The 25,466-nt window shown below is 33.5% G+C and overlaps 2 protein-coding genes, 1 long non-coding RNA gene and 1 pseudogene across 10 annotated transcripts; all 4 read left to right on the top strand.

Annotated features, from left to right (window-relative positions):
* Window positions 1–1,415, top strand: part of LOC105851831 (nicotianamine synthase 1-like) — a 2,722-nt pseudogene extending 1,307 nt beyond the window's left edge.
* Window positions 1,416–3,482: 2,067 nt separating this feature from the next.
* On the top strand, window positions 3,483–17,009 carry LOC101498039 (protein SUPPRESSOR OF QUENCHING 1, chloroplastic). 5 transcript variants are annotated; one of them, XR_012162321.1, is made up of 25 exons: window positions 3,483–4,009; window positions 4,772–4,872; window positions 4,960–5,016; window positions 5,095–5,189; window positions 5,536–5,635; window positions 6,393–6,451; window positions 6,617–6,741; window positions 7,331–7,463; window positions 9,127–9,214; window positions 9,337–9,415; window positions 9,766–9,826; window positions 10,085–10,160; window positions 10,246–10,356; window positions 10,623–10,718; window positions 11,406–11,528; window positions 12,817–13,014; window positions 13,676–13,780; window positions 13,912–13,976; window positions 14,729–14,822; window positions 14,976–15,133; window positions 16,034–16,083; window positions 16,229–16,350; window positions 16,459–16,518; window positions 16,643–16,675; window positions 16,851–16,958. XR_012162321.1 is itself a non-coding variant. In XM_027333008.2 (23 exons), the coding sequence occupies exons 1-23, from the start codon at window positions 3,658–3,660 to the stop codon at window positions 16,992–16,994; spliced, it is 2,592 nt and encodes an 863-aa protein (XP_027188809.1). In that variant the 5' UTR covers window positions 3,483–3,657; the 3' UTR covers window positions 16,995–17,009. The 5 variants fall into 5 exon arrangements, 2 of the variants coding, with proteins under 2 accessions (XP_027188809.1, XP_073222122.1); XR_012162320.1 differs by having other exon boundaries at window positions 16,459–16,675; XM_027333008.2 differs by lacking the exons at window positions 16,459–16,518; window positions 16,643–16,675 and having other exon boundaries at window positions 16,851–17,009.
* Window positions 17,010–17,521: 512 nt separating this feature from the next.
* Window positions 17,522–19,712, top strand: LOC113785842 (protein SUPPRESSOR OF QUENCHING 1, chloroplastic-like; the record flags this gene model as incomplete). The annotated part of the gene is made up of 6 exons (XM_027333013.2): window positions 17,522–17,557; window positions 17,813–17,849; window positions 18,393–18,640; window positions 18,746–18,895; window positions 19,195–19,372; window positions 19,493–19,712. Coding segments are annotated over 5 exons (636 nt in total), but the record flags the coding sequence as incomplete, so codon positions are not given.
* A 48-nt stretch (window positions 19,713–19,760) lies between these two features.
* Window positions 19,761–25,365, top strand: LOC105851837 (uncharacterized). Of its 4 annotated transcripts, none has more exons than XR_012162324.1 (5): window positions 19,761–19,917; window positions 20,217–20,394; window positions 20,515–23,010; window positions 23,679–25,058; window positions 25,216–25,364. It is a non-coding gene; the product is annotated as an uncharacterized lncRNA (long non-coding RNA). The 4 variants fall into 4 exon arrangements; XR_001143579.3 differs by having other exon boundaries at window positions 20,515–22,353; window positions 22,479–23,010; window positions 23,679–25,364; XR_012162325.1 differs by having other exon boundaries at window positions 25,202–25,217.
* The last annotated feature ends 101 nt before the right edge of the window (window positions 25,366–25,466 follow it).

The raw sequence follows: 25,466 nt of genomic DNA on the forward strand, positions 1-25,466 counted from the left end.
CTGTGTGTGTGAGAGAGAGAGAGATATTTGGAGTTTGTAACATGCACATTTTTTTAATTATTATTAATAATATGTGAAATATATTTTTATTTATTTTTTTAATAATTTATATTGTGGTCGTTATTATTATAGTTTTTATTCAATTATTATTTTTAAAAAATATATATGTGTATAATGATTTATTTAATTTGATTGGATATTTTGGTAAAAATTTGAAAAAAAATATTTATAATAATGACACGATTTAATTATTTCTAGAAAACAAAAACAATATATATAAATTAAAAATAGGCAATGAAAACAAATGCCTATAATTTAGGAAGTGAGATATAGAATAGCAACTTCCATAACACTTCAGCTCCCATAGATGTCACCAACCTCCCTAAAAATATTCAAGAAAAAAGGTCCCATCTTATAAGGCTATGTGGTGAAGCTGAAGGTTATTTGGAGAGACACTACTCATCCATTTTAGGCTCATACCAAAACCCTCTTCAACATCTTCATATTTTTTCTTACTATTCAAACGACCTTATACTTGGTCTCCTTGAGTTTTCTATCCTTAGCCAACACTCCACACACACGTCCCAAACAAAATTGCTTTTATAGGTTCAGGTCCTCTTCCTCTTACTTCAATTGTTTTGGCTTCAAATCATTTACCTTCAACCACTTTTCACAACTATGACATAGACCCTTTAGCCAATTCAAGTGCTACACACTTGATTTCCTCTTACCATGATTTGTCAAAAGGTATGGTTTTTCACACCAATGACATATTGGATGTGTCAAATGATTTGAAAGACTATAAAGTTGTTTACTTGACAACCCTTGTGAGTATGGACAACGTCGAAAAGAATCGAATAATTGATCACTTGGATAAGCACATGACACCAGGAGCACTTCTTATGTTAAGGAGTGCTCCCGAAGCTCATACTTTTCTCTATCCAGTTGTTGAATATTATGATTTTCGAGACTTTGAAGTCATCTATGTGTTCCATCCTATAGACGAAGTTATCAACTCTGTTGTCATATAACTTAAGTATAGTATGTCTATACACTCACTTCATCAAGGCCTTGGTTCCATGACAAGTGTTCTGAAATTCAAGTCTTCAACTCTCTCTCTTATGGGCCTCAACCATGGGAATATGATGGAGGAATTGACCATTAATGAGGACTAAACTCTATCCCTTGCTGATTTTCTTTATATAGCTACTACTAATTAATTATATACATATACTGAATCAGTGTCTCTAGCACATGCTAGTTAGCTTGGATGAGGATTGGGTCATGTAATTACACTTTAGTTATAATATGTTTCTATTTAATGCCTTCAAGTGCTTTGTATCTCATGGAGCACAACATATGATATTCACAATGTTGTTCTTAAATTTTCAATAAATATATATGTTTTAGACCGAGTTCCTTCAAGCAAGCCGTATATTATAAGGGCATGCAGACTAGCATATCTTGTGTACAATTTGTTGCAAACAACCTTGCTCATCCTTGTTGCTACAAAAACTCAACTGAAGTATATGAAGTACAAAATATATATTAATTGGAATGTAAAGTATTTTTTTAAGAGATAATACTTATGATCATTCATCTTATTTTTTGAGTACTATTTTTCTAAGGATTGCTTTGTGAAATAATCTCTTTTGATCGTGGTATTTTGTACATGAGGATCATTATGCGAAATTTGTAAAGTTTTTAACAACTTTTTCTTGTTTAAAACATGTATATTATAAATCTTATTTAAACATCTATATAAGCTATAGACTATAGTATTTTATGTGAGAACATTGACATAAGTAAAGCTCAAACAGAACTTTCAACTAATTTGCAAATATGCATATAAAAGAGGTGCTTTTGCTACGGTTTGACTTGTTTGATTTAACTTCATTGATTTCAATTTCAATCAATCGGAAAATGAAATTCCTCCGTTTGTCTCTATTCAATTTGGAAACAATATTGCCCGTCTAATAAAAAACGTCTCTGTTTGCTTTTATCTTCCTTTTTCACGGTACACATTTTTTTTTTAAAGATGTTTTTCAAGTTACGTAATTGATCTATCAATGATTGTACGTATTTGGTTGTAAAATTTATGTGGATGACATATTTAGATACCTTTGACCCAAGAAAATTAAGCCAATAGAGGAAGCATTAAGGATATCATAAATGCTAATATTTAAGAAAGTTGCCGAAGAACCTTAAAATATTCAGCTTATGGATGGATCTTATTTTTGTTGGGTTATAATCATCAACAATATATCTTTTTGAGTTTATCGGAAGACAATGGAGAAATATATTTTGACAATTAATTTCTGAACTTGTTTGAAAAAAATCAAAATTAATGTGAATTATCCGAGTTTCTAAAATATAATTCAATTCAATCGATTTTAGCATCAATCATAGTTTCATACATTATTTTTATAAACTTTTACTTCTGATACATCTATGTAAAGTTTTGAAACTTTTCTATTTCGAAAGTTTCGAAAATTTTAGAATTTTCTATTTCCGAAGTTTCGAACATTTTGATGTTTTCTGGAAATTTATACTTCAAAAGTTTCGAATTAGTGGAAACCTTCGAAAATATGAGAAATTGTGTTTCGAAGATTTCAACTTGTTAAAAAGTTTCGAAAGTTTTTATAAAAATTGGAAAATTACGTTTCGAAACTTTTAAATTGATCAAAAATTTCGATATTTTTAATAAATTCTATTTTCATGATTATCAAAAGTTTCCAAAATATACAAAAAAAACTCACTTTTATTTTTTTATTTTTTGAAATAAGAGATGAATAATGGAGTGGTAATTTTTTTTTGAATATTTTATATATAAAAAAAGACAAAATTACTTTTTTTAATACCAAATAAATGGATTAAGGAGTATTTCTTCCAAACCTATTTATAAGCAAAACTAACGTACACGTATTAATAAAATTGGTTAAACTCGTTAAAAATGAAGTGAACTTACTGGTTTCTTTTTTCATTTTAAAATTATGTTAGTTTTAATACTCATAAATGAATGTTGGCATATATGCGAGTAAATTTAGTGGAAAACTAACTAAGTTGAGCTATCCACACCACTCTCATTTCCTTTTATTTAAATAAATGCTTTTTACATAATTTTAGTTTTTGTATTATGTTTATATTTTGGTTTAAATTAATAGATTAATTTTGATTAATTATAAATTAAAGTAATAATGTTAACATAATCAACCTTATAAATTTAAAAATATGAAGATTCTAAATATTTTAAGTGTCATATTTATATTTTTACAATTTTATATTATTAATATTAATGTTATGAGTGTTTTAAATCTTAATTCAACTAAAAAATCATGTTAACTCAGCTCTTATTAGGCTATCGACTATTGTGTGATTATCGATATATGGTAACACTTTGAATTGAGTGAATTAATGCATCTGTTCTTTAAGTAAAAAGAAAAAAGAAAAAAATCGAAAAAGAAAATGAATGAAAAACATGTTAGTGGTCACGAAACAGATAAGGCAAGCCACGAAAATTTCTTCCCTGACACAGTTCGCTTCCCACCCCACCCATACCATACTATCATTCCGTGCAAGAAATTCAAAAGCATTACATGAATTTGTGATAATAAAATTAAAATATATTATCGAATAAGTTGAGTTGAGTGATTCAGCATGGCCATGGCCATGGCCACCACTACCATGCCCTTTCAAACAACATCACGCGTACTCACCACAACCAACTTCCTCTTCTCCTCCAATCTCAAACCTTCTCGGTTCTTCCATTTCCATTCAAAACGCTTCGTTTTGACGCCGAGACTTGCGGTGAAAGCTTGCGCGACGAATGTTGAAGAGAAGAACGTTGCTGCAATATCAGGAGAATGGGGGAAGGTTTCTGCTGTGTTGTTTGATATGGACGGTGTGCTCTGTAACAGTGAGGAACCTTCTAGGAGAGCTGGTGTCGATGTGTTCGCTGAGATCGGCGTTCCAGTCACTGTCGACGATTTTGTGCCATTCATGGGAACTGGTACGCTTGATATTTAGCACTTATCTTAACAATTACCAAAGCCTTTTCGCAGTTAAGAGTAATTAATTAATAATTGGATGATGAAATCTTAAGCCAATTTTGGTAGATTCTAGAGATTACATGATAGGATACTTGCAGTATGTTTGAATTGACTTAATTGAATTTATATAACACTTGTGAGAATATTTATGGAAACGGCTTATAGCATGTCTATGAACTGTTTTCAGCTTAGTTCTATAAATTCTTGTATAACTTATGAAAACAACTTATAATTTATATGAAAATAGTCTGATTTTAGTTTATCAAATAGAAAATTTAAAATAGTTTATACAAGAACGTTTGGATTAAGCTGTTTATCCAAAGAGTACACTTATAGTTATACATTCACACTTCACTTTCCATCCAATATCACACACTGAAAACAAAATGCGGTGTTTTTTAATTTAATTTCGAGATTATACAGAGTTAGCAAACAATTAAATTAAATGCGGTAGCATCTCCTATCATACAACCAGATAAAAAGAGCAAAAAGAGAAAATTAAGAGAATGTCTGTCATGTAATTCCATTAACGGTATACTGGATGTAACACGAAGGGTGAATGTATTCTCCTTGTGTTTGTACCATGTAGGTTATAGTTTTACTGCTTTTTTTGTTTGCGTTTATCTAATTTTTTTTCTTTTGACAAGCAACATTTGTTTTATTGAGTTGCTTATTTGATTATTAAGCTTATAATATTCATTGCTTCATTTTAAACATGAAAGGAGAAGCAAACTTTTTGGGAGGTGTTGCCTCTGTTAAGGGAGTTAAAGGATTCAATCCTGAAGCTGCAAAAAAGAGGTTCTTTGAAATATATCTGGACAAGGTAAAAGGTGTATATTTCGCGTGTTGCCACTTTTTATTTATTTTACTCTTTCTTGCTTAAACCCTTAAGTATTGTCATTTACCTCAGTATGCAAAGCCAGATTCTGGAATAGGATTTCCAGGTGCCCTTGAACTAATTTCTCAGGTATGTAAGATTAATCATGATTTGATTACCTTGCTGATTCATGAATCGACTAAGACAAGACATGCTGGCATTTGACAGTGTAAAAGCCGTGGGCTTAAAGTGGCTGTTGCATCTAGTGCTGATCGTATAAAGGTTGATGCAAATCTAGCTGCCGCTGGTTTACCATTGTCAATGTAAGTCAACATTCTGAGTGACTTGTTGAATGTGCATGGAGATATTGACCTTTAACTGTTGTTGATACTATGTAGTACATATTATTGTTATTTTCTTTTTGAAAATTTTAATGCACTTTCTTCAATTAATTATAACCACACTGAGACATTAAAACAAAATAATCCAAGATGAGCTGTAGGTCTGCTGCATATTCAAGACTAAGTTGTTATATGAATAATTTAAATGAAGTGCATACAACATATATTTTCTATTATTTTTTATGCCTGGCTTCATCGAATTAACTTCTACTGTAACCTGCTGTCTATCAAGTTTGTTGTAATTTTGCAGTTGTGTTTGTTTTATCAGGTTCGATGCAATCGTTTCTGCAGATGCTTTTGAGAATTTGAAACCTGCTCCTGATATTTTCCTAGCTGCGTCGAAGATATTGAATGTACCCCCCAGTGAGGTATTAGATACTAGACTGAGCATGTCGTTAGAGTCCTAAGTTGTTATTTTTGGATGTTTGACTTTGTAGAGTAGAAATGTTTTATTGTTGTTGATTATTGGGATAACAGCAATATGTAGATGATAATTGACAAGCATGTATTAGAAGATAGAAGAATACTAGGCTGGTACTTCACCTTCTTTTTTTTTTTGAAAATGTACTTCACCTTCAGGTGAAAAATAATGCTTTTTTCCATGCTATTATATTTACCTTGGTCCTTTTCTTTTATATTGTTATATCAAAACTAATTAGAAAATTCAGTTCACTTTGCTCTTGAATGTAATAACAGGGATTGGTTAAGGCAATTAAGAGTTTAGATCCTGTACTGAACTGGGACTGGCTTTTAATATATATTTTTCCTACTTAAAAAATTAAATAATAGTATGAAATATAAAAAGCCTAAGGTTCAGTATTTGCTAGTGCTACTATGTAGAAAGTTGACTTGAATTTCCTTCATGTTAACCTAAAACCACTTCTGCATCTCTAACTAGCACTATGACAATGCGTCTGGATTCTGGATTCTGGATTCTGGAGTAACTTATTGGGTAGACTGAGTTTAGTAGAAGGCAGTCTCATAAATAATGACTTTACATTGCATCCATTAAATTTTAATACAAAACTTACATTCATATAATGCCAAGTTTGAATTTTGTATGTAAAAGAATGGTTGCCTTTCCACTTAAATGCCAAAAAGTAATATCGATATATGTTTTCCCAGTGTATTGTTATAGAAGACGCACTAGCTGGAGTGCAAGCTGCCAAAGCTGCACAAATGAGGTAAGCACTGTCCTCTGTCTTCCTGGTGTTGAAGAAAAGGATTTGTAACGGCTTCTTGAACTTACCAACCCTGACTAACTTCTAGACTCCAAAATCACTCTATGTTTGTGGACTTTTAAGAATAGAAATAAGTAATACTTATGCTGTCAATCTCATTGTGAGCAGATGCATAGCAGTAAGGACCACATTATCAGATGAAGCTTTGGAGTCTGCTGGCCCAACTTTTATCCGAGATGACATAGGAAATGTTTCACTGGATGATATTCTCAATGGTGATTCAGTTGGATCTAGTATGTAGTCTTGGGAGTTTGTTGTAAATCTATCATTTTCGTTTAAATTTTCTTTATTGTCTTTGATGTAAAATGGTAACTATATTGTTGTATAAATTGAAAACTCTGAGCAATGGGTACTCCAGGTATTACAAACATTTCTACTGTATTGCAAAATGTGTGCCTTCGTACTTGATATATTACTTCACATTATATTTTTGTTTCTTTTATTAAAGTATACTCCCTCCGGATTCAAATATAAGCAAAAAGAAAATCATGTTTGGTGGACTCGAATAGAAGCAAACTCCAACTAACTTCATCATATTTAACGTTATCATCTAAAAAATACCCTTTAATGTTCTAATGAAACAAGTTCCCATTGTAAATAAATCAAGAGAAATGGCTGTTTGAGGCATACAATTATTTTCTATTACCTCAAGAAAATTAGATGAGATTAACTAATGTGCATTTGATTATTTTTGTTTATATTTGAGTCTGGGGAGAGTATTTTTTATTCATAAAAGTTTTTTTCCTGACAATTGTTTTTTGGTAATGCTCAAGAGTACAAATATTATGTTGCATGAGGTCTTATCTAGAAATGCCATTGCAGATGAGAGGATGCAGGGCTCCAAAACTCCAAATAATTTTGCTGAGTATTCATCTGCTGTGCTAGAGGGAAAAATAGATAATGGAGTTCGAAGAACTACCAGTGGTACTGACGAGGAAATTCTCTCAACTGGAGGGTAAGGCATTTCTTTGTTGTCTGCCATTTTCTTTTCACTCTATCTTTTGAAATCTAAACATTTTCTTGAAACTCAAGTTTGTAAGGTAAGCAATCTTAGCATCATTGGTATCAGCTATAGTGGTGTTGGCAATGCATACATAATTACTAGTGAAAATCCAAGCATAATTGCAAAAGTTGCAATATTAGTTCAACTAACTTTTTTGAGAGTTTATGTTTACCTTGGTCATTTTCTTTTATATTGTCATATCAAATCTACTCAGAAAATTCAGTTCAACTTGCCCTTGAATGCAATAACAGGGATTGGTTAAGACACTTTAGTTCCTGTACTGAACTGGGACTCGCTTTTAATATATATTTTTCCTATTTAAAAACGTAAATAAAAGTCTGAAATATAAAAAGCCTAAGGTTCACTATTTGGGAAAGAGAAAACAAGTTGACACCGAATAGTAGGGTAATGCAGTGCTCTTGGACTTGATTGACTATGAAAACATCACATATCATTCATTTCCCCCTTCATTTGCCAGCTCAGCACCTCCGGCATTTCCCCCTTCCTCTTGGTTCCTATCAGACTGTCAGCTAAGACTAACTCAGTAGAACATTTTAGAATACTCAGAATGCAGTATCATGAGCTAGCAGATTGAGTACATATCACATATCCTGTCATTCCCTCCTCAAACTCTGGAAGATTGAATAGTTAACACCCTGAGTTGGCCTCTAATAGTGCAAAACCTCAGATTAGGTAAGAGCTCTGTAAGGATATCAACCACTCGATCAAGTGAATGCGAGTGGTGATGAGAGTCTTGCTGAGCACATTCTCATGAAAAAAATACGAATCAAGCTTCATATGCCTTGTCCATGAGTACAAGGTATGATTATGTCTATGAGACACAACACTTTGATTGTTGCATAACACAGTTGGAGCGGAGAAGGGGAGATGTAAACTCTAGTACATAAGAAAGACAAGTGGGCCGAACCCATATAATCAAGAATAAACCCTAGTAACTTACATGAGAATAATGTAATGGGTTACGCTACAATGTGTAGTGACCCTCATATTTACATTACTAGGTTAAGAGAGTAGTACATAAGAAAGACAAGTGGGCTGGTCCCACATAATCAAGACTAAACCCTAGTAACTTATGATTATACTTACTCTTTACATTTATAAATGAGGGGAGTCCAATATCTTTTACAAAATAGTGGGAGTATGTATGTGTCACTGTCATTTAAGCACACCTCAGCAGAGGTGAGTGTAGTTTTTCCTTTTTATTTTTAAGTTGAATTTTAAAATAAATAATAAAAGTTATTTTATATATCACATGCAATATAAAAGAGCAAAATATGTTCGGAAAGTGTCATTTATATGAACATTTTTTTTTTTATGAAAAAATTTTATATGAACATTATACATATATATAAGTTAATACTATATTTTTATGTTGTTAAAAAAGTGATTCATGAACTACCTGTTGGAGAATTCCCATAAAAGCTATTTTGATGTTACTAGTTGATTTCATTCTTTGGTTCGAAGAATAATTGCTTTCCCACATATGTAATTTTATACCACGAAAATATTTATCATTTTGATATTTTGTCTATGCAACAAGCAAAGCTTTTTGTTGATTTATTATTGTGAGGGTGCAGAAATAATTTGTGGGCAGGTTGCAGGGTTCACGGCGAGATATATTGAGATTTGGAAGCCTCGGGATTGCTATCTCTTGCCTAGCCTTCACCTTAAATAACTGGAAGGTACAATAGTATTGTATAGAACATACTGCAAATTATTTGTTCTACATATTTATGTTGAAGCTTAACTAAAATTTTTAATCTAGAAGTCAATCATGTGTAACTGGCTAACTGCTATACTATAGGCAATGCAATATACTTCTCCCCGAGCTGTTTGGAATCTGTTGTTTGGTGTTACCCAGCCACCCATGGAATATAAAGCAGGTAATAAACCAATGATGTGCTGGGATATGAGTCTTCTCTGCTGTTATACACTTCCAGCATTTATCTACTTTCCTATCTTATGACTGTTGATGGTGTTATGCATAATTATGAATCTTAAAGGACTACTTAGTCCAAAACTTTAGTATGTTAGATATACTTTAGGGTCATGATAAAAAAAAAAGTAGCCTAAGAGCTTAATCTGCTAGGTAGCACATGAAACTTTTTGTATCTTATAATTAGAGCGTAAGTTGAGACTCTGGTCAATTATGCTGGTATTGACGCCCTTTGGTTATTTCCCTCAATACTAAAAGATGAAATAAGAGCATATCCTATTTGCTTTTTGTTCTCAGGTAGCTCAAGATCCGATAGGATTCAGCAATTTGAGAACTACATAGCTGATCTGGAGAGCAGGTAATTAATACTTCGATAGATTTCTTTCTCTATAACTGTTTTCCGATGACTATAAGTTTAACTTATACTCTAATTTTATAATATTTAATCGTGTTTTATTGAATGATATAGCATAAAGAGAATATCTTCTGTTTGTGGGTGTGAAATTATAAGTATTACCTTCTCTTTGGAAAGAGAAACAATTGTAGTTTGTAAGAAAGACGTTGTAGTTGTTATTAATATACTAGATACAATGATTAAATCCTTTTCACTGTCAAGGGAAAATGCTCAGCTTGTTCCAGAATTCCCGTCTAAACTTGATTGGCTGAATACAGCTCCGCTTCAGTTTCAAAGGGTACTTTTGATCTTGTATTCGGTTTGAATTATAATCTAACGGAAATATTGGTGTTCATTAGATTTTTTATTCTTTCTTTTGGCAGGATCTGAAAGGAAAAGTTGTTCTGCTTGATTTCTGGACTTATTGTTGTATAAATTGTATGCATGTGTTGCCAGACCTAGATGTTTTGGAGAAAAAATACAAGGATATGCCGGTAATTTCATGTATGAATATTTTGATTATCGAATGTGGCATGATGTCCGACTCTGCTTTATAAAATTTTGTCGTACCTATTAGATGGTACTTCAATGTATGATAATGAACTTCAACTTTTTGTATATTTTTCTGGTTTATTTGATATTCTTCTGTACGAAATATAATTAGTTGTCCAGTTAATATTTGACATAACTAAGGGGTTTATATCGTATCCCCCAACAAAAAGGATTAAATATTATTTTGATGAAAGTTTTGTCTCTCCAGTTCATTGTTGTGGGTGTTCATTCTGCAAAGTTTGATAATGAAAAAGATTCCGAAGCCATCCGCAATGCGGTTCTACGCTACGACATCACTCACCCGGTAAGCCTGAAGCTGCAATTCAACTAATATTTCAAAATGTATTTTCCTTTTCTGGAAAAGTGTGACATTAATAGATATTGTCAGTTTTTCTTCTCTTGAGTTATTGAAGTACCGATACTCTTCTTGTCAAATAGTTTATGATAGGTCATTCCAAGGCCCAAGCCTTGGAATGTCTATAGTAGAAAGGAAAAGGGGTTACTTGTGGCAGTTAGGCTAAGGGGATAGTTGTGTGAATAGGTGGCAGTTATTTGATTCTGTAGTGAGGCTAGGAGGACAGTTATGTATATGGGTTACACTGTGACAGTTATTTTATCAGGCAGCTAAGCTAAGAAGACAGTTATATGTATTTTAATTTCTATATGTATGTGTGTCAGTTATTTTATTAGTGGGTAGTTTTATGATTGTTTGTTTGAGAGAGAACTCTGGTTGGGCATAGGCCTGTGATTTGTGTTGCTGAACTCTAAATCTGGTTTAATCCAGAATTGCTATCAATAAAACTGTCTTATATATTTGCGCAATCTCCCAGGTCTAATGGTTCTGGCATTTTGTTTGTCTGATTGGGTTCTTTAATTTGGCTTTTAACCTTGTTTATGATTTAGGTCTCTTGAACACTTGCTTAATAAACTCTGCTCCATCAGCTCTCTTTTATGCATCTGCTCCATCAGATCTCTTATGCATCCTTTGTAGGTTGTCAATGATGGAGACATGTACTTTTGGCGGAAGTTGGGCATTAATTCATGGCCAACATTTGCTATCATTGGTCCCAACGGTAAGCTCCTTGCCCAACTTGCCGGAGAAGGTCACAAGAAGGTACAAGGACAACCTCTAGTCTCATCTGCATTTATCTTATTTTAAAAATCATTGTGCTATTATAAAATTAATTCATGCAAGATTACTCTTGGATCATATGCATTAAATGCCGTGCATATTATAGCATTTGCATTGCCATTACTATTTCCTAAAAATTTAAAACCAACACTGGTGCTGTGGGTATCAGTGATATATTGTGAACGAAAAGGAACATGCTCCATATCCATATGATAAAAAAAATTCAATTGTTCTAAAGTGTGCAGTGTTCATAGGCCTTCAAATCCATTTGTGGGAGTGATGATTTTGGGCCATGAAGCCATGTCATCAACAGATAGTAATACCAACACCATCTTAGAATTTGGGTTGAGCTTACCTTAACCTCACAAAATCAATTTGTAAGGTGAAAGGTGTTTGTTTCTCTTTATAAATACATTTTCAGACATATCGCATCCAATGTCAGACTCTCAACACCCCCGCGTAGCTCAAGACTTGATATTTGGAGCATGACCTGGTAGTGGGTGTCCAAGGGACCTTGGATAGACGTCTAATATCGTTTTAAAATTTGGGTTGAGCTTAACTTAACCCATTTGTAGGTGCTTTTTCAGTCCATATCACATCTATTGTGGGAATCTCAACACCATTTGTTGAAGAGTCTTGTTTAGGTTCCTACTGCCTATTGCTATCTGTTGCACAGTCACAGACGGTTTTTTCGGTTGTGCAATTCTACATTCAGAAATTTTTAACTTTTGAGTTTGTCAAGATTCAATGGTGGTTTATTTGATAAATCCGTGGGTGGAACAGACAACTCATTAATAAAAATTCAATAACAATATCAATTATCAACCCATTCTGATAAAAAAAATTAGCAAAAAAATTCTACCTATGCTGTATTTTCCATAGCGGATTACAGTGAACAGTTGGTACAAAAAAACTTAGGCCATTCACGTATTAGGCATCAGAAAATTGCTAATTCTCTGATGCCTAATACAGTTACCCATTCATGTAGACATATTAAAGGACTGAACTATATCTATGTGCTTATGATTATTCAAGTTTTGATTTTTGTCAACTTAAAAATAGTTGTTCTTCATAGAATTTATTATAACAAGTGAATAATAAATATATTTACAATTTTTGTTGCTTTATTATTGCTATCTAATATTGATTATAAAATTTGATTTTTGAAAGGCGGTCAATTATGTTTATTGATACATGTAACCATTTTTGTTTTAGCCATTAATTAGTGTGGTGATTAAAACCAGACTTGTAATGTTCCTGTTTTGTAAAGGATCTTGATGATTTTGTGGCGGCGGCACTTCTATTTTATGGAAAACAGAACATGTTGGACAATACACCGATTACATTAAATTTAGAGAAAGATAATGATCCTCGCCTATTGACATCACCATTGAAGTTTCCTGGAAAGCTAGCAATTGATGTCCTCAACAACAGGCTTTTTATTTCTGACAGCAATCACAATCGCATAGTGAGTGTACTCTCTCTCTCTCTCTCTCTCTCTCTCTCTCTCTCTCTCTCTCTCCCCATGAGCACATGGTGCATAACTGTACAGATTTTACCTAGTACAAAAATGAAGTAATTAGGCTATGGAGTTTCTAGGTTTATATCTCATTTGAACTATCTGGAACAACATTTTGAACTATGTATAATGGATGGAACAAGAATACAGGAATTATTAACCAATAAACTAAATATTCTTATCCAAGTTAGATGACTCTAAGAAACGTACCACTGCCATAACAAACAGTAAATACTAATCCATGATATGAAATAAAATCCTCACAGAATTATCAATAATTGATGTGATATGCCAAGAACTGAACAACTAAACCCGAATTTCCAGCTTTACTGACAATTAAAACTTGATTCTCAAACAAAACCAATTTAACTCTAAATTCCAAGTTGCCATGTATTATAGCTCTAATTTCGAATGACCATACTTCAATTTGACAATATATGTATAATTTATTTTCCTTTGGATTATGAAAGTAAGTTGCATATGCTATATGATAGAACGTTATGGTGTCGTTTGGTCCATGTAACTGACCCTACTTAGTGGGAAAAGGCTTGATTGTTGTTGTTATGAAAGTATGTTGCATTTGTTTACTCTGGCCATGTTTGGTATTCAGGTGGTCACGAACCTTGATGGGGATTTTATTGTACAAATTGGGAGCAGTGGGGAGGAAGGTTTGCAGGATGGTTCCTTTGATGAAGCCACCTTTAATCGCCCTCAGGTACAATATAAAGAAGATCTTTTTTGAGCTTCTACTGTACTTCGTTCTTGCTTATTTGTGGCATTTCATCATATGAGGATTGTAGTCACTTTAACACACTCCATGCTTCTTTGTGGTTATTGGTTCTCCAGGGCCTTGCTTATAACGCAAAGAAAAATATCCTTTATGTTGCAGACACCGAAAACCATGCTTTGAGGTACACGACAGCTTCAATCAGTCATCTGATTTTCATTGCCATGATCTATGTGACAGTATCTGTGCTTAATAGATGTTTTATTAGTAGATTTAATCATGGAAAATTTTGAAGTCCCGCATCAACTGGAGCTATGGCCTGGGAGAGTTTGGACAGTCTTCCCTTTACATGTCAGTTTCGTGGGGATGAGTTAGACCCTAAATCCAGATTTTACGATAAAACAGTTAAGAAACCTTTTACATGAACTATATGCCATGTCTTGTCAGGCTTCGGGATTTAGTTGGTCCAATCCAACTTCGTTATGGGCTTTGGGTTTGGAAGACCTATAAGTAGAAGAAATAGGAAAGGGCTGGGATAGAAGGGCAAAAGTGGGAATTAGAAGTGAGATTGTAGATATCCCAAGTGTTTATTCTTTATAGGGGAAAAAAGTAGTGGAGGAGGAGGGGTGAGTTTTTGGCATTTTGTTAGTTGTGGAAAGGAGCATTGCTCTGGGGTATTACATATTCCATCTGTTGCAATACATTTTCTTTCTTCAATAATAGACCATTTTTTAGTTCCTTATTTTTCTGATCTCTGACATGTCTGCTTATAAAAATTAATTATTGGAATGCAATTTTATTCGTACAAAGTCAGGAAATTTTCCTGCTTGATTGGATAAAGCTGAATTTTGGTACGGTAGTCATGAACTGTGTGACAAGCTGTTCTACATATGAGCAATGGATCAATTTATTAACCTATTTATTTCTGCTCTAAAGGGAGATTGATTTTGCTAATGAGAAAGTGTCTACTCTTGCTGGAAATGGGACCAAGGGCTCTGATTATATTGGAGGAGGAAAAGGAGACACTCAGGTAATTAAATTAATTTGTAAATTTTGAGGATGAGTGACATGTACGTAATATACAGCTAAAAATCCAAGATGGACCTCATAATTTTTTTAAACATGATCTTGTTAGGCTCCTTAATGAACCACAAAGTTAGACTCAATTTTCTCCCTTTTCCAGCTCCTTAATTCTCCTTGGGATGTCTGTTTTCATCCATTTGAAGAAAATATTTATATTGCCATGGCTGGCCAACATCAGATTTGGGAGCACAATATATTGAGTGGAATTACCAGAGCCTTTAGTGGTGATGGCTACGAAAGAAATTTAAATGGATCCAGGTATCACTTCTTCAACTGAAGATACACCCAACTGATGTTGAACTTCATTTACATTTCAAGTGTTCTTTTGTGGACTGTATTGAGCGGCCTTTGATTACCATGTTGCTCAGGATTTATCTTACAATTGTACAATCATTATGTATATCTTTAATGCTATATACCAACACCAATAGATTTGAAATTGAACTCACAGTATTCAAAATGAGGAATGCCATCAATACACTTTTTGATGTATTATTGAAGACACACTTTATGATTATTCATTCTTTAAAAAGTCAATACTTTTTTTAAAAGCGATCAATTAAAAAATGAACTAATCGTAGAGTGTGTCAAAAATAATGTGTTGCTCGTGTTCCTTTTTTTTTCCACATTCCATCTTATGTTGTATTCTCTTTGACTGCTTCTCGCATGCTTCTGTGTTTATCTCTTCTCTTGGCTATTGATGCTGGCCGTTCAACATATTTCACTGTGATTGCATGATGTTTATCTGTCACGATCATTCATTATTTTATGAAGGTATTTGGAATGAATCTAAGAGATTGTGTCATGGTTATCTATGCTGACAATGTCATAATTAATTTGCTCTGGAGTTTAATTTGATTGTTGCCTAATATGATGGGGATATTGGCTAGGTATACCTCTTTTCTTGAAGCACTTTCAGTAACTTGAGAGTTTGAAACTGTCATTTTAAGAAACTCCTTTTGCTGATCTTATATACAGCAGTTAATGATGTGAATTAAATAGTTTCATTTTCTAAGACAAAAAAAAAATGTGTATTTGTGTTTGGTTGAACTGTGGTTTTGAAATATAAAGTCCCGTTTATTCCATGTGTTTTATTTGGTGATTTTTCAAATAGAAACTCTGAAAATCTTCTGATTATTTATTTTTTATTTGAGATAGCTCTACAAACACATCCTTTGCACAACCTTCTGGTCTTTCACTGTCTCAAGGTAACACATGGTCACAATTCTCTTGAACTTTGATTTAAACTGTAAAAATATGTTATTAGCACACAAGAAACACAGAAAACATATTTTTACATAAACCAATTGTTATTAATACTAATAAATGGTTCACATGATTTTGCATGTTAAGATCTAAGGGAAATATACATAGCTGATAGTGAGAGTAGTTCAATTCGAGCTGTTGATCTGAAAACAGGAGGATCTCGTTTGCTAGCTGGTGGTGATCCTCTCTTCTCGGAAAATTTGTTTAAGGTAGTTCTAATACAATTTGTAAGCGTTTTATGTAGTTTTTTTTTCATCAGCTTGCGCCTTGCAGTACTAATTTTTCTTCTATAATTAAACTTCTTTATCATTGTCAAGCACAAGCAAACCGCTTTTTACTAGGTGGAGTTGAGTGGGGCTGAGTGCATGGCTCAATCGGTACTTTTAAGTCTTGTTATGTATTAGGTCCATAATAAACTCTTAATGGTTTGAGCTTTCTTTGGTCTCCATCTACCTCTGACTAATGGTATTTGGTCAACCTCTTTGCCGGTGCTCTTACAAGTCTTCTCCATACATGCTGCCATAACCACTTAAGGCAGGATTCAATCATCTTTTTAACAATGGGTGTTACCCCAATTTTGTCTATAATAGCCTATTTTATCTTGTGTAACTACTCATCGATTGTTAACAATTTTTCATTTATTTATAACCTTTCTCTTAAGAATTCCTTTTTCCTGACAACCTACTTCTATGTTCTCAAACTTCTGCAGTTTGGTGATCAAGATGGAACAGGCTCTGAAGTACTTCTTCAACATCCGCTGGGGGTTGTGTGTGGAAATGATGGCATAATTTATATCACGGATAGCTACAATCACAAGGTAGATCAGACCAAATTACTTTTGCAATCATTATAGCCCTGGCATGCAGTGTATCTTTAGAGAGAACATCAATTGATTGTATTTGTGTGTGTGTGTGTAATACTTCAAAGCGGAATATATGTTATGATATTTTATATGTTCCTTTTGTCTTTATGTGCATTTTCCAAATTCTGTCTTTGCTGATGTTTCTGAAAATTCTCTCCTCATTCTTATTTATGTATGGTTCTTGTGACACTAAGATTGACCGGTCAGCCTGCAAGTTTCTATTAGTAATTAATATTTCATGTTCAAGCGACTTGGTTTAAACTTCTGTATATATCAGATACTACAATTACCCTTTTGCTTTGAAATCTTGCAAAGGTGTCTTGTCTAATTCTTCTCCCATTTACCGGCTTAGGACCTGTACTGGAAAATTCTAGAACATTTAGATTTTTGTCATCAAACTTATCTAATGAATGTTTGGAAGCATGCATGATACAACCGACTTAGAAAGTAACAAGTAAAATGGACAGACATGCCCTAGCCCCAATACTCGCAGTAACTGAATTTCCTACTCTTTTCTAATTTGTTTTAGTGATGGAATTGCTGCAACAGCTCAGGTTGGTACCAAAATTATCTTCAGGTTGTGAAAGTAGGAATTTTAGTTAATATACGCTTTTGAAGATTGTAAATCTGACAGTCGTATTTCTTGTTTTATATAGATTGTAAATTGCACATTTGAAAAGATGTTTCTTATGCTCTTAATGTAAATGCTCATGCAAATTAATATCAATATAACAAATCAAAACAAATGAAGTCTTGCTTACCTAATAGTCATGGATATATGTTATAACATATTTATCAATGTTTTGCAGCTCTCTGAACCAGCAGGAGTTGTTGAAGGGAGCAATGGTAATGCTCTTTTTACTGCAATCTATTTCATTATTCTTTTAAATGTTTTCATACATTAATCTTAATGAATCTAAGAGGATCACACACATACTACATTTGTGTCTGATACTCATTACTTTAGACCACATGTGTGTGTGTGTGTATTGGTACATATATATTCTCACACATGCACGCACACATTAAGAAAATACCTTATAATTTGGATCGATTTAGATGTGAACACCCCTAATTACAGTCATACATACATCAACTGCAATTGATATAAGAATAATGCTAGCAACACACTCTCTTCTATTGGTAAGAATTCATATGGGTCCTACCAAATTTATGTAAGACTTGTTTGTATTTCAACCAATAAGGAGTGTGTTTGAAAGAGTATGTTACTAATGCTCTTCTTGATATAATTGTTATCTCATTATGCCTAAATACAATATTCACAAACTAACTTTTGTCTTACAAGTATACATCTTATCCATAGAATTTATGAATGTTGATTCCTTGAAATAATCTCAGTCTTAGAATTATTATTTATTCTTTTTATAGGGAGACTATTCATAGCCGATACGAACAACAGCCTAATCCGATATTTGGATTTGAACGCTAATGAATTTGACCTCTGTACCTTGGAGCTTAAAGGATTTCAGCCTCCCAAACAAAAATCAAGATCTTTTAAACGTCTCAAGAGACGGCCAACCGCTGACATGGTGCCAATTATTAATGACCCCATTTCATCAGAGGAAGGAAACTTGTCTATTAAAATATCTTTACCAAATGGGTATCATTTCTCAAAGGTTCTCATCATTGTCCTCTCGTTCAACCACTAAACTGTAGTTCAATTCCTTACATATACACGAGACTATATTTCATTGACTACCGCCCTTAAAATTCCATTGCAGGAAGCTCGTAGTAGATTCAGTGTTGATATTGAACCTGAAAATGCTGTGAATATCAATCCTCTAGATGGACTCCTTAGTCCAGAAGGATCTACAACGCTTCACTTTAAGAGATCCTCTCACTCTGCTTCAATCGGAAGAATTAATTGCAAGGTATGCCTCATTAAAGTAAATAGTCCGCTCCTTCAATGAAAATAAGCAAAGAAGTGTAGTTAGTAATATTATACATGTTAGGGGAGGGGGAAATGTTAGTCGCATGGATTGAACCCTGAACCTCCTACATATAACTTTTTCGGTGTCCCTTAGCCAAACCACTGAGCTATTGCTTCGGGGACACGAGCAAAGAAGTGTTAATTAATGTCAGAAATATCTATAGCTGCTTTAGCCTTTGTTGATTCTGATATAGGAAGTAGCCTCAGTGAAAATATAAACAATATTTTCACTCTTTGCAGATTTACTATTGCAAGGAAGATGAGGTTTGTTTATACCAATCCTTGCTGTTTGAGGTCCCCTTCCAAGATGGAGTTTTTAACACTGCCCAAGCAGACGTCACTCTTGCCCATTTTGTGAAACCCAAAAGTTCGACTAGCAACGTACTGCAGCCTATTGCCCCATAGCACGTTGAACCAGGTCTTTTTCAGAAAATCTTTTTTGTTCTTACCTGGTTACGAATTATTTGTTCTTGTAAAACTTATGGACCAAATAGGGTTGATGATGTTTTTATGCATTTGTTGTGAGCAAATAATGTAGGCCCTCACACTGCATGCAAAGCAACTGGATGCAACAACCTTGTTTGGTAGCTCAAGGATGATATTAAGTTAAGACAGTCAAATGCATTTCCCAAATTAAGCCTCGCTAACAAATGCATAGTATCAGTGCAACAAGGCACAGTGCCAGTCGGGTTATATTATTTCAAAAGGCTTGCTCAGCAGTCATCATCTCTATTATTTATTGAGTATTAAGAATAAATCCCAGTGACACATTTTTGCTGGAAATGGTCAGCTGATTCAGATATTCCATTGCAGGAAGCTCGTAGTAGATTCAGTGTTGATATTGAACCTGAAAATGCTGTGAATATCAATCCTCTAGATGGACTCCTTAGTCCAGAAGGATCTACAACGCTTCACTTTAAGAGATCCTCTCACTCTGCTTCAATCGGAAGAATTAATTGCAAGGTATGCCTCATTAAAGTAAATAGTCCGCTCCTTCAATGAAAATAAGCAAAGAAGTGTAGTTAGTAATATTATACATGTTAGGGGAGGGGGAAATGTTAGTCGCATGGATTGAACGCTGAACCTCCTACATATAACTTTTTCGTTGTCCCTTAGCCAAACCACTGAGCTATTGCTTCGGGGACACGAGCAAAGAAGTGTTAATTAATGTCAGAAATATCTATAGCTGCTTTAGCCTTTGTTGATTCTGATATAGGAAGTAGCCTCAGTGAAAATATAAACAATATTTTCACTCTTTGCAGATTTACTATTGCAAGGAAGATGAGGTTTGTTTATACCAATCCTTGCTGTTTGAGGTCCCCTTCCAAGATGGAGTTTTTAACACTGCCCAAGCAGACGTCACTCTTGCCCATTTTGTGAAACCCAAAAGTTCGACTAGCAACGTACTGCAGCCTATTGCCCCATAGCACGTTGAACCAGGTCTTTTTCAGAAAATCTTTTTTGTTCTTACCTGGTTACGAATTATTTGTTCTTGTAAAACTTATGGACCAAATAGGGTTGATGATGTTTTTATGCATTTGTTGTGAGCAAATAATGTAGGCCCTCACACTGCATGCAAAGCAACTGGATGCAACAACCTTGTTTGGTAGCTCAAGGATGATATTAAGTTAAGACAGTCAAATGCATTTCCCAAATTAAGCCTCGCTAACAAATGCATAGTATCAGTGCAACAAGGCACAGTGCCAGTCGGGTTATATTATTTCAAAAGGCTTGCTCAGCAGTCATCATCTCTATTATTTATTGAGTATTAAGAATAAATCCCAGTGACACATTTTTGCTGGAAATGGTCAGCTGATTCAGATTTTATGATAAGATCTATCATAATAACAAATAATTACATGTAAAATATACAAATTCATATTTAGACAAATATATAGAATAAAAAGTATTGATTAATAAAAAGTATAGAAATTTTTGTTGAAACAAAAGTTTCATCACTACATGAATTTTGACTAGTACCAAGTGTCAAAAGTTGTTGGTATTGAAAGAAAAAAAGTTTAGTAATTAGGAAAATTTAAGGTACTGTTTGGCCAAGTTACTTATGAGCTTATCTTCTCCTTTCAAGGAGAAGTTGGATCAAACACATTTCATAAAAAGCTCTTGCAAAAATAAGGAACTTGTTTTTTATGAAAGAAAAACTCAACATCAGTTCAATGAAAGTTGGCTAGATTTTTAGTACTTGCATTGAGTTTGGTTCCGTAAGTCCCCTCTTCGTACCTATTAAAAGGCATAATTCACCCTCAGTATAAAATGCTTGATATGCTTCACCCATCAGTCTAGTAATTATGTGTATATGGATATATGCATTGGCTTGATATGCATGTTTTTTTATTGTCGTTTTTTAGTTTTTTGAGTAAAAAATGATATTTGGTGGTGTTCCAAATTAAATATAGATGAAGATGGTTTGCTTTGTTGTATCAGTTGCTCATGAGAGTGACAGGGCGATGAAGTACAACATCATCCAACAGTAAAAATTAAGACAAAAATAACTTTGACTTTGCACACACCTCAACTAATTAAACTAGGCTAGTCGAGTATTTTCTTATATATCTAGTTTTTTTAAATAAAACTTTGATAAATAATAATTTTGACTTTGCACACATGTCAACTAGTTAAATTAGGTTAGTTGAGTATTTTCTTACGTATCTAGTTTTCTGAAATATATTTTTATTATTTGATTTTAAAACACACCAGAGATACACATCAACTATTTTTTTTCTTCATATTTTAAGCCTCTTCAAATAAGTTACACTTTATTTGGACTCACAAAAATATGCTATATTTGGTAAACTTAAATATAAACAAATTTCAACTAAATATTTTAAAATTAATTAATTTGTATTATCATAATGCCTAAAGAAAATTGTATTATTATAAAGCAAGTTTTAATTAAAAAAAATTGGAAACAATAAAATAGTACTAGTAATTTGGTAAATAAATTATTTTTTGTTGCACTATATATATATTGTGTTAAATCAAATACTTTCTAATAATTTCAATAATTTAAGTATAACGACCAATATGATTTCTTTACATTTTTCAAAGGCGTCATCGTAAATGTGAATTAAGGGCAAAGTTTGTGCGCGTGGCTCGTTACGATTCCCGCTCAAAAAATGTGAATTAAAGGGCACAAGTTTGTTCGCTCAAACTCCATTGCTCCCCCTCTCTTTCTTATTTTCTAAAATTGTTTTCCAAATTCTGTTTTCAATTTCATTCATCTTTTTTATTTGCTTCATTACTTTCCAAATAGTTTGTTATACTGTGTCAATTATTTTGACTTTTACTGCTTCTTATTTACACCTAGAATGGATGTGAATTCTTTTTTTTTTCCTCGTTTTTACATATTCATTGCACAACATGTGTTTTAATTATTGTCAGGTACGTTATACAATTTGTAGATTACAAAATTTATACATACTTTCTATTTTCTATAATTACTCAAATTGATTTTTTCTGCGTATTTGATACTCATAATGTTTCTGTTTCGGATTGCTTTATTTTAGAGCACAATTTCTGGAAATATGTGGGAGAATTCGAGGTTGGGATTTATCAAGTCAGAGGCGAATTTGAATACACGGAAATTGTTGTGTGCAAAGCTCATCTTATGCAATCTTATGAAGAAGATAAAAACAGCTAAAGCTGAGTGGTATCAAGTACTTTTTGTTGTTGCTTCCCCTTTTTCACAATCATGTTGCTTTTAAATAGAATATTTACTTGCAACTCACTGTTTCCTAAATATTAAGGAGGAAGTCATGATACTTATAGTGAACATAACACCATCACTAAATAAAGACAAAAACTCAAAGATAAGAACTAACTTAACAAACTAATTACCTGATATATGCAGTTAAAACAAGCTAACCAATATAGGCAGTTAAAATAAGCCCTTTATCAGATAAGCTATCAACGTAATGAAACTATAATTAATTGGTTATCATAACACTAACGTTTCTTGCTTTCTCTGACATTTCCATACAATTGGGAAAAAATCTTTTTGGTGTTGCTGGTGGCTTGGATTTGAATGTGCAGGACCAGGTAACATTCTTCCTTTTTTTCTTCATTAGAATAACCTTATTATAGTAGTGAGGGACCTAATCCTTCACATATTAAGTGTCGTTTAAGGTGATGCGTACTTATAGGAGGAAAAAAAACATTGATTTTACCAATTTCTTTAATTAAATAAGTTTTATTGACTAAAGTACTCGTATTAATATAATAATTAGTGAAGTAGTCAGATGTTGAGATATCATAAATAGATATATTCATGAGTAAAAGTAGTTAATGCTTAATATGAGAAGTAGAGAGTAGAAGAAGGTTAAGATACTGATAATTAGGTGTATTATTGAAAAAGTACTTAGTGACAATGATAATTGTTCCATTTCAAGAGTATAGCCATGTCCTTAAGTCCTAGTTAACTTACAAATGTCGATATTGTTAGGTTGGACGTTTTGTCTTGGGTTCAAACCCGGGACCTCAAGTTAGTTATGGTGGAATTTATAAAAAAATAAAAAATAAAAAAAAATAAAAAAAAAAAGCTACCTACCAATTGCCAAAATAAGAGAGCTGCAGCAGAATTCTGCAGGAAAAAAATGACTATTTAAGAGCTAGAGATACTTGTATGCATATCCAAAGATAGAGCTTTGTGTGTGTTTCTTAATTGCAGCATAGAAATAATTTTTTTATCTTTTAATGTCCTTTAACAGATGCAATGCATTCCTACAATGACACAAAAATTATTGTCTGGCGATCTTGCTTCACAACTGGAGGCAACTGCTCAGATTTGTAAGAAAGGGTATATTTATACTCATGATGTAGCTCTTATAATCCTAAACCCTAATCAAAAAACTGCTCTGCACGAAATATCCATTCTAGCACATTGTTGCCATCAAAACGCGGAAATTCAAGTTTAATGTTTCTCACCTGAAATGATTGTTTGTTTGAGTTACCGGCACCATGGGTTTTTCGTTGTGGGCTCTGGTTCAGTAGCATATCAAGCGCGGATGTGGTCTGCGAAAACTTGCTCTCTGTGTTCATTTGCATCGCCTCCAGTTGTTCAAAGCGAGAGGAATTTGCAATTCCCAATCGGGACATCTGCTCGTGAATATCGTTGGAGAGTTTTTCGATTGCTTCAGCGTTGCGCTTGACGTCAGAACTGAGCTCTTTCAACCTTGTGTTTTCTGCCATGGTGAAATGAAAGCACCAAATGTAACGTGCTAAAATTTTAAGAAGAGGAGTACTGAAATTGGGTTTATTAAATTACTTCTGAATACCAATCTAGAAGGAAGGAAATCGTACAATAACGCACTATTAGAAAGTATGATCAGAGAAAGGAAGAAGAATTGATAGACCTAACTAATCATATCCCCTTTTAGTTATTGACCTCATTCCCTAAATACTAGATCTTGGGTGTACGTAGTCCTGCAGCCTTGAGCTAGTCGTGCGATTTCTCATTCCCCTCCTTGGCACCGGAATTCCCGGACCCACTCTAACAGAATTATTCTCTTGTGGGACCCCTTCATTTGGCTTGGAATGGATTGTGCCTTCTTTCATTGCACTTTCATTGACACATCTCTTTTCAGGCCAAATTGCTCTAATTGATGAGGTGATTCGGGCAGGTGTTGTCCCACAGCTTGTGATTTTTATCTCATTTACACAATAAGTAGTACATTATATTTGCAGTTCGTGGCAGCATGGACTCTGACCAACATCGCGTCGGAACATCTGAGCATACAAGAATTGTATTCGAACATGGTACCGTTCCCTTGCTTGTCCATCTTTTGTGCTCTAGTAGTGCTGACAAAACAGGTCAAATATACCTCAGTCTCATGGCATAATGACATTGAGAAAACCGTCATGTATGCATGTATGTGTTGCTTGCTCACACAATTTCCATGTCCCATCGTGTATTTAACCGGCGACATGGGCATTAGGTAATATTGCTGGTGATTTCCTGAGGGATTTGTTCTCAGTCATGGTACACTCCTGGCAACAGTGATCTGTTGAATCCATAAAATATCTATCTTGATCGCTTCATGGACTATATTTAATTTGTGCCGTGAAAAGCCGCTCCAAAACTCGAACAGGTTGGAAAAAAATTTGCTCAAAATATTGCTTGTACATTAGAGTTAGCAGATCTTATGTAAATTAATAAAATATATAGTATTATCAAAACTAAAATAATTTACACATTGGTTGTTATCATTTCTTCTCCAACAGCATGCTATAGTGTTATCTTTTCAGATTCAACCTGTATTGCCTATCCTTGGAAACTTTTGTTGATGACTGATGAAGAAGTTGTAGTAAATGCATGTCGGGCTCTTTTTTTCCTTACTTACGCGGGCTCATGGGAAATGATCGAAGCTGTCATTGAAGCAAATGTTTTCCCAAGACTTGTAAAATTACTACGCTAATCTATCTTTCTTTTTTAGTAACAGAACCATTGACTTAATATATGTTTCCTTTACCTTTTGTGAACTGACTAAATTATACAG

Source organism: Cicer arietinum, chromosome 3, assembly GCF_000331145.2.
Source record: "Cicer arietinum cultivar CDC Frontier isolate Library 1 chromosome 3, Cicar.CDCFrontier_v2.0, whole genome shotgun sequence".
NCBI classification, from domain to species: domain Eukaryota; kingdom Viridiplantae; phylum Streptophyta; class Magnoliopsida; order Fabales; family Fabaceae; genus Cicer; species Cicer arietinum.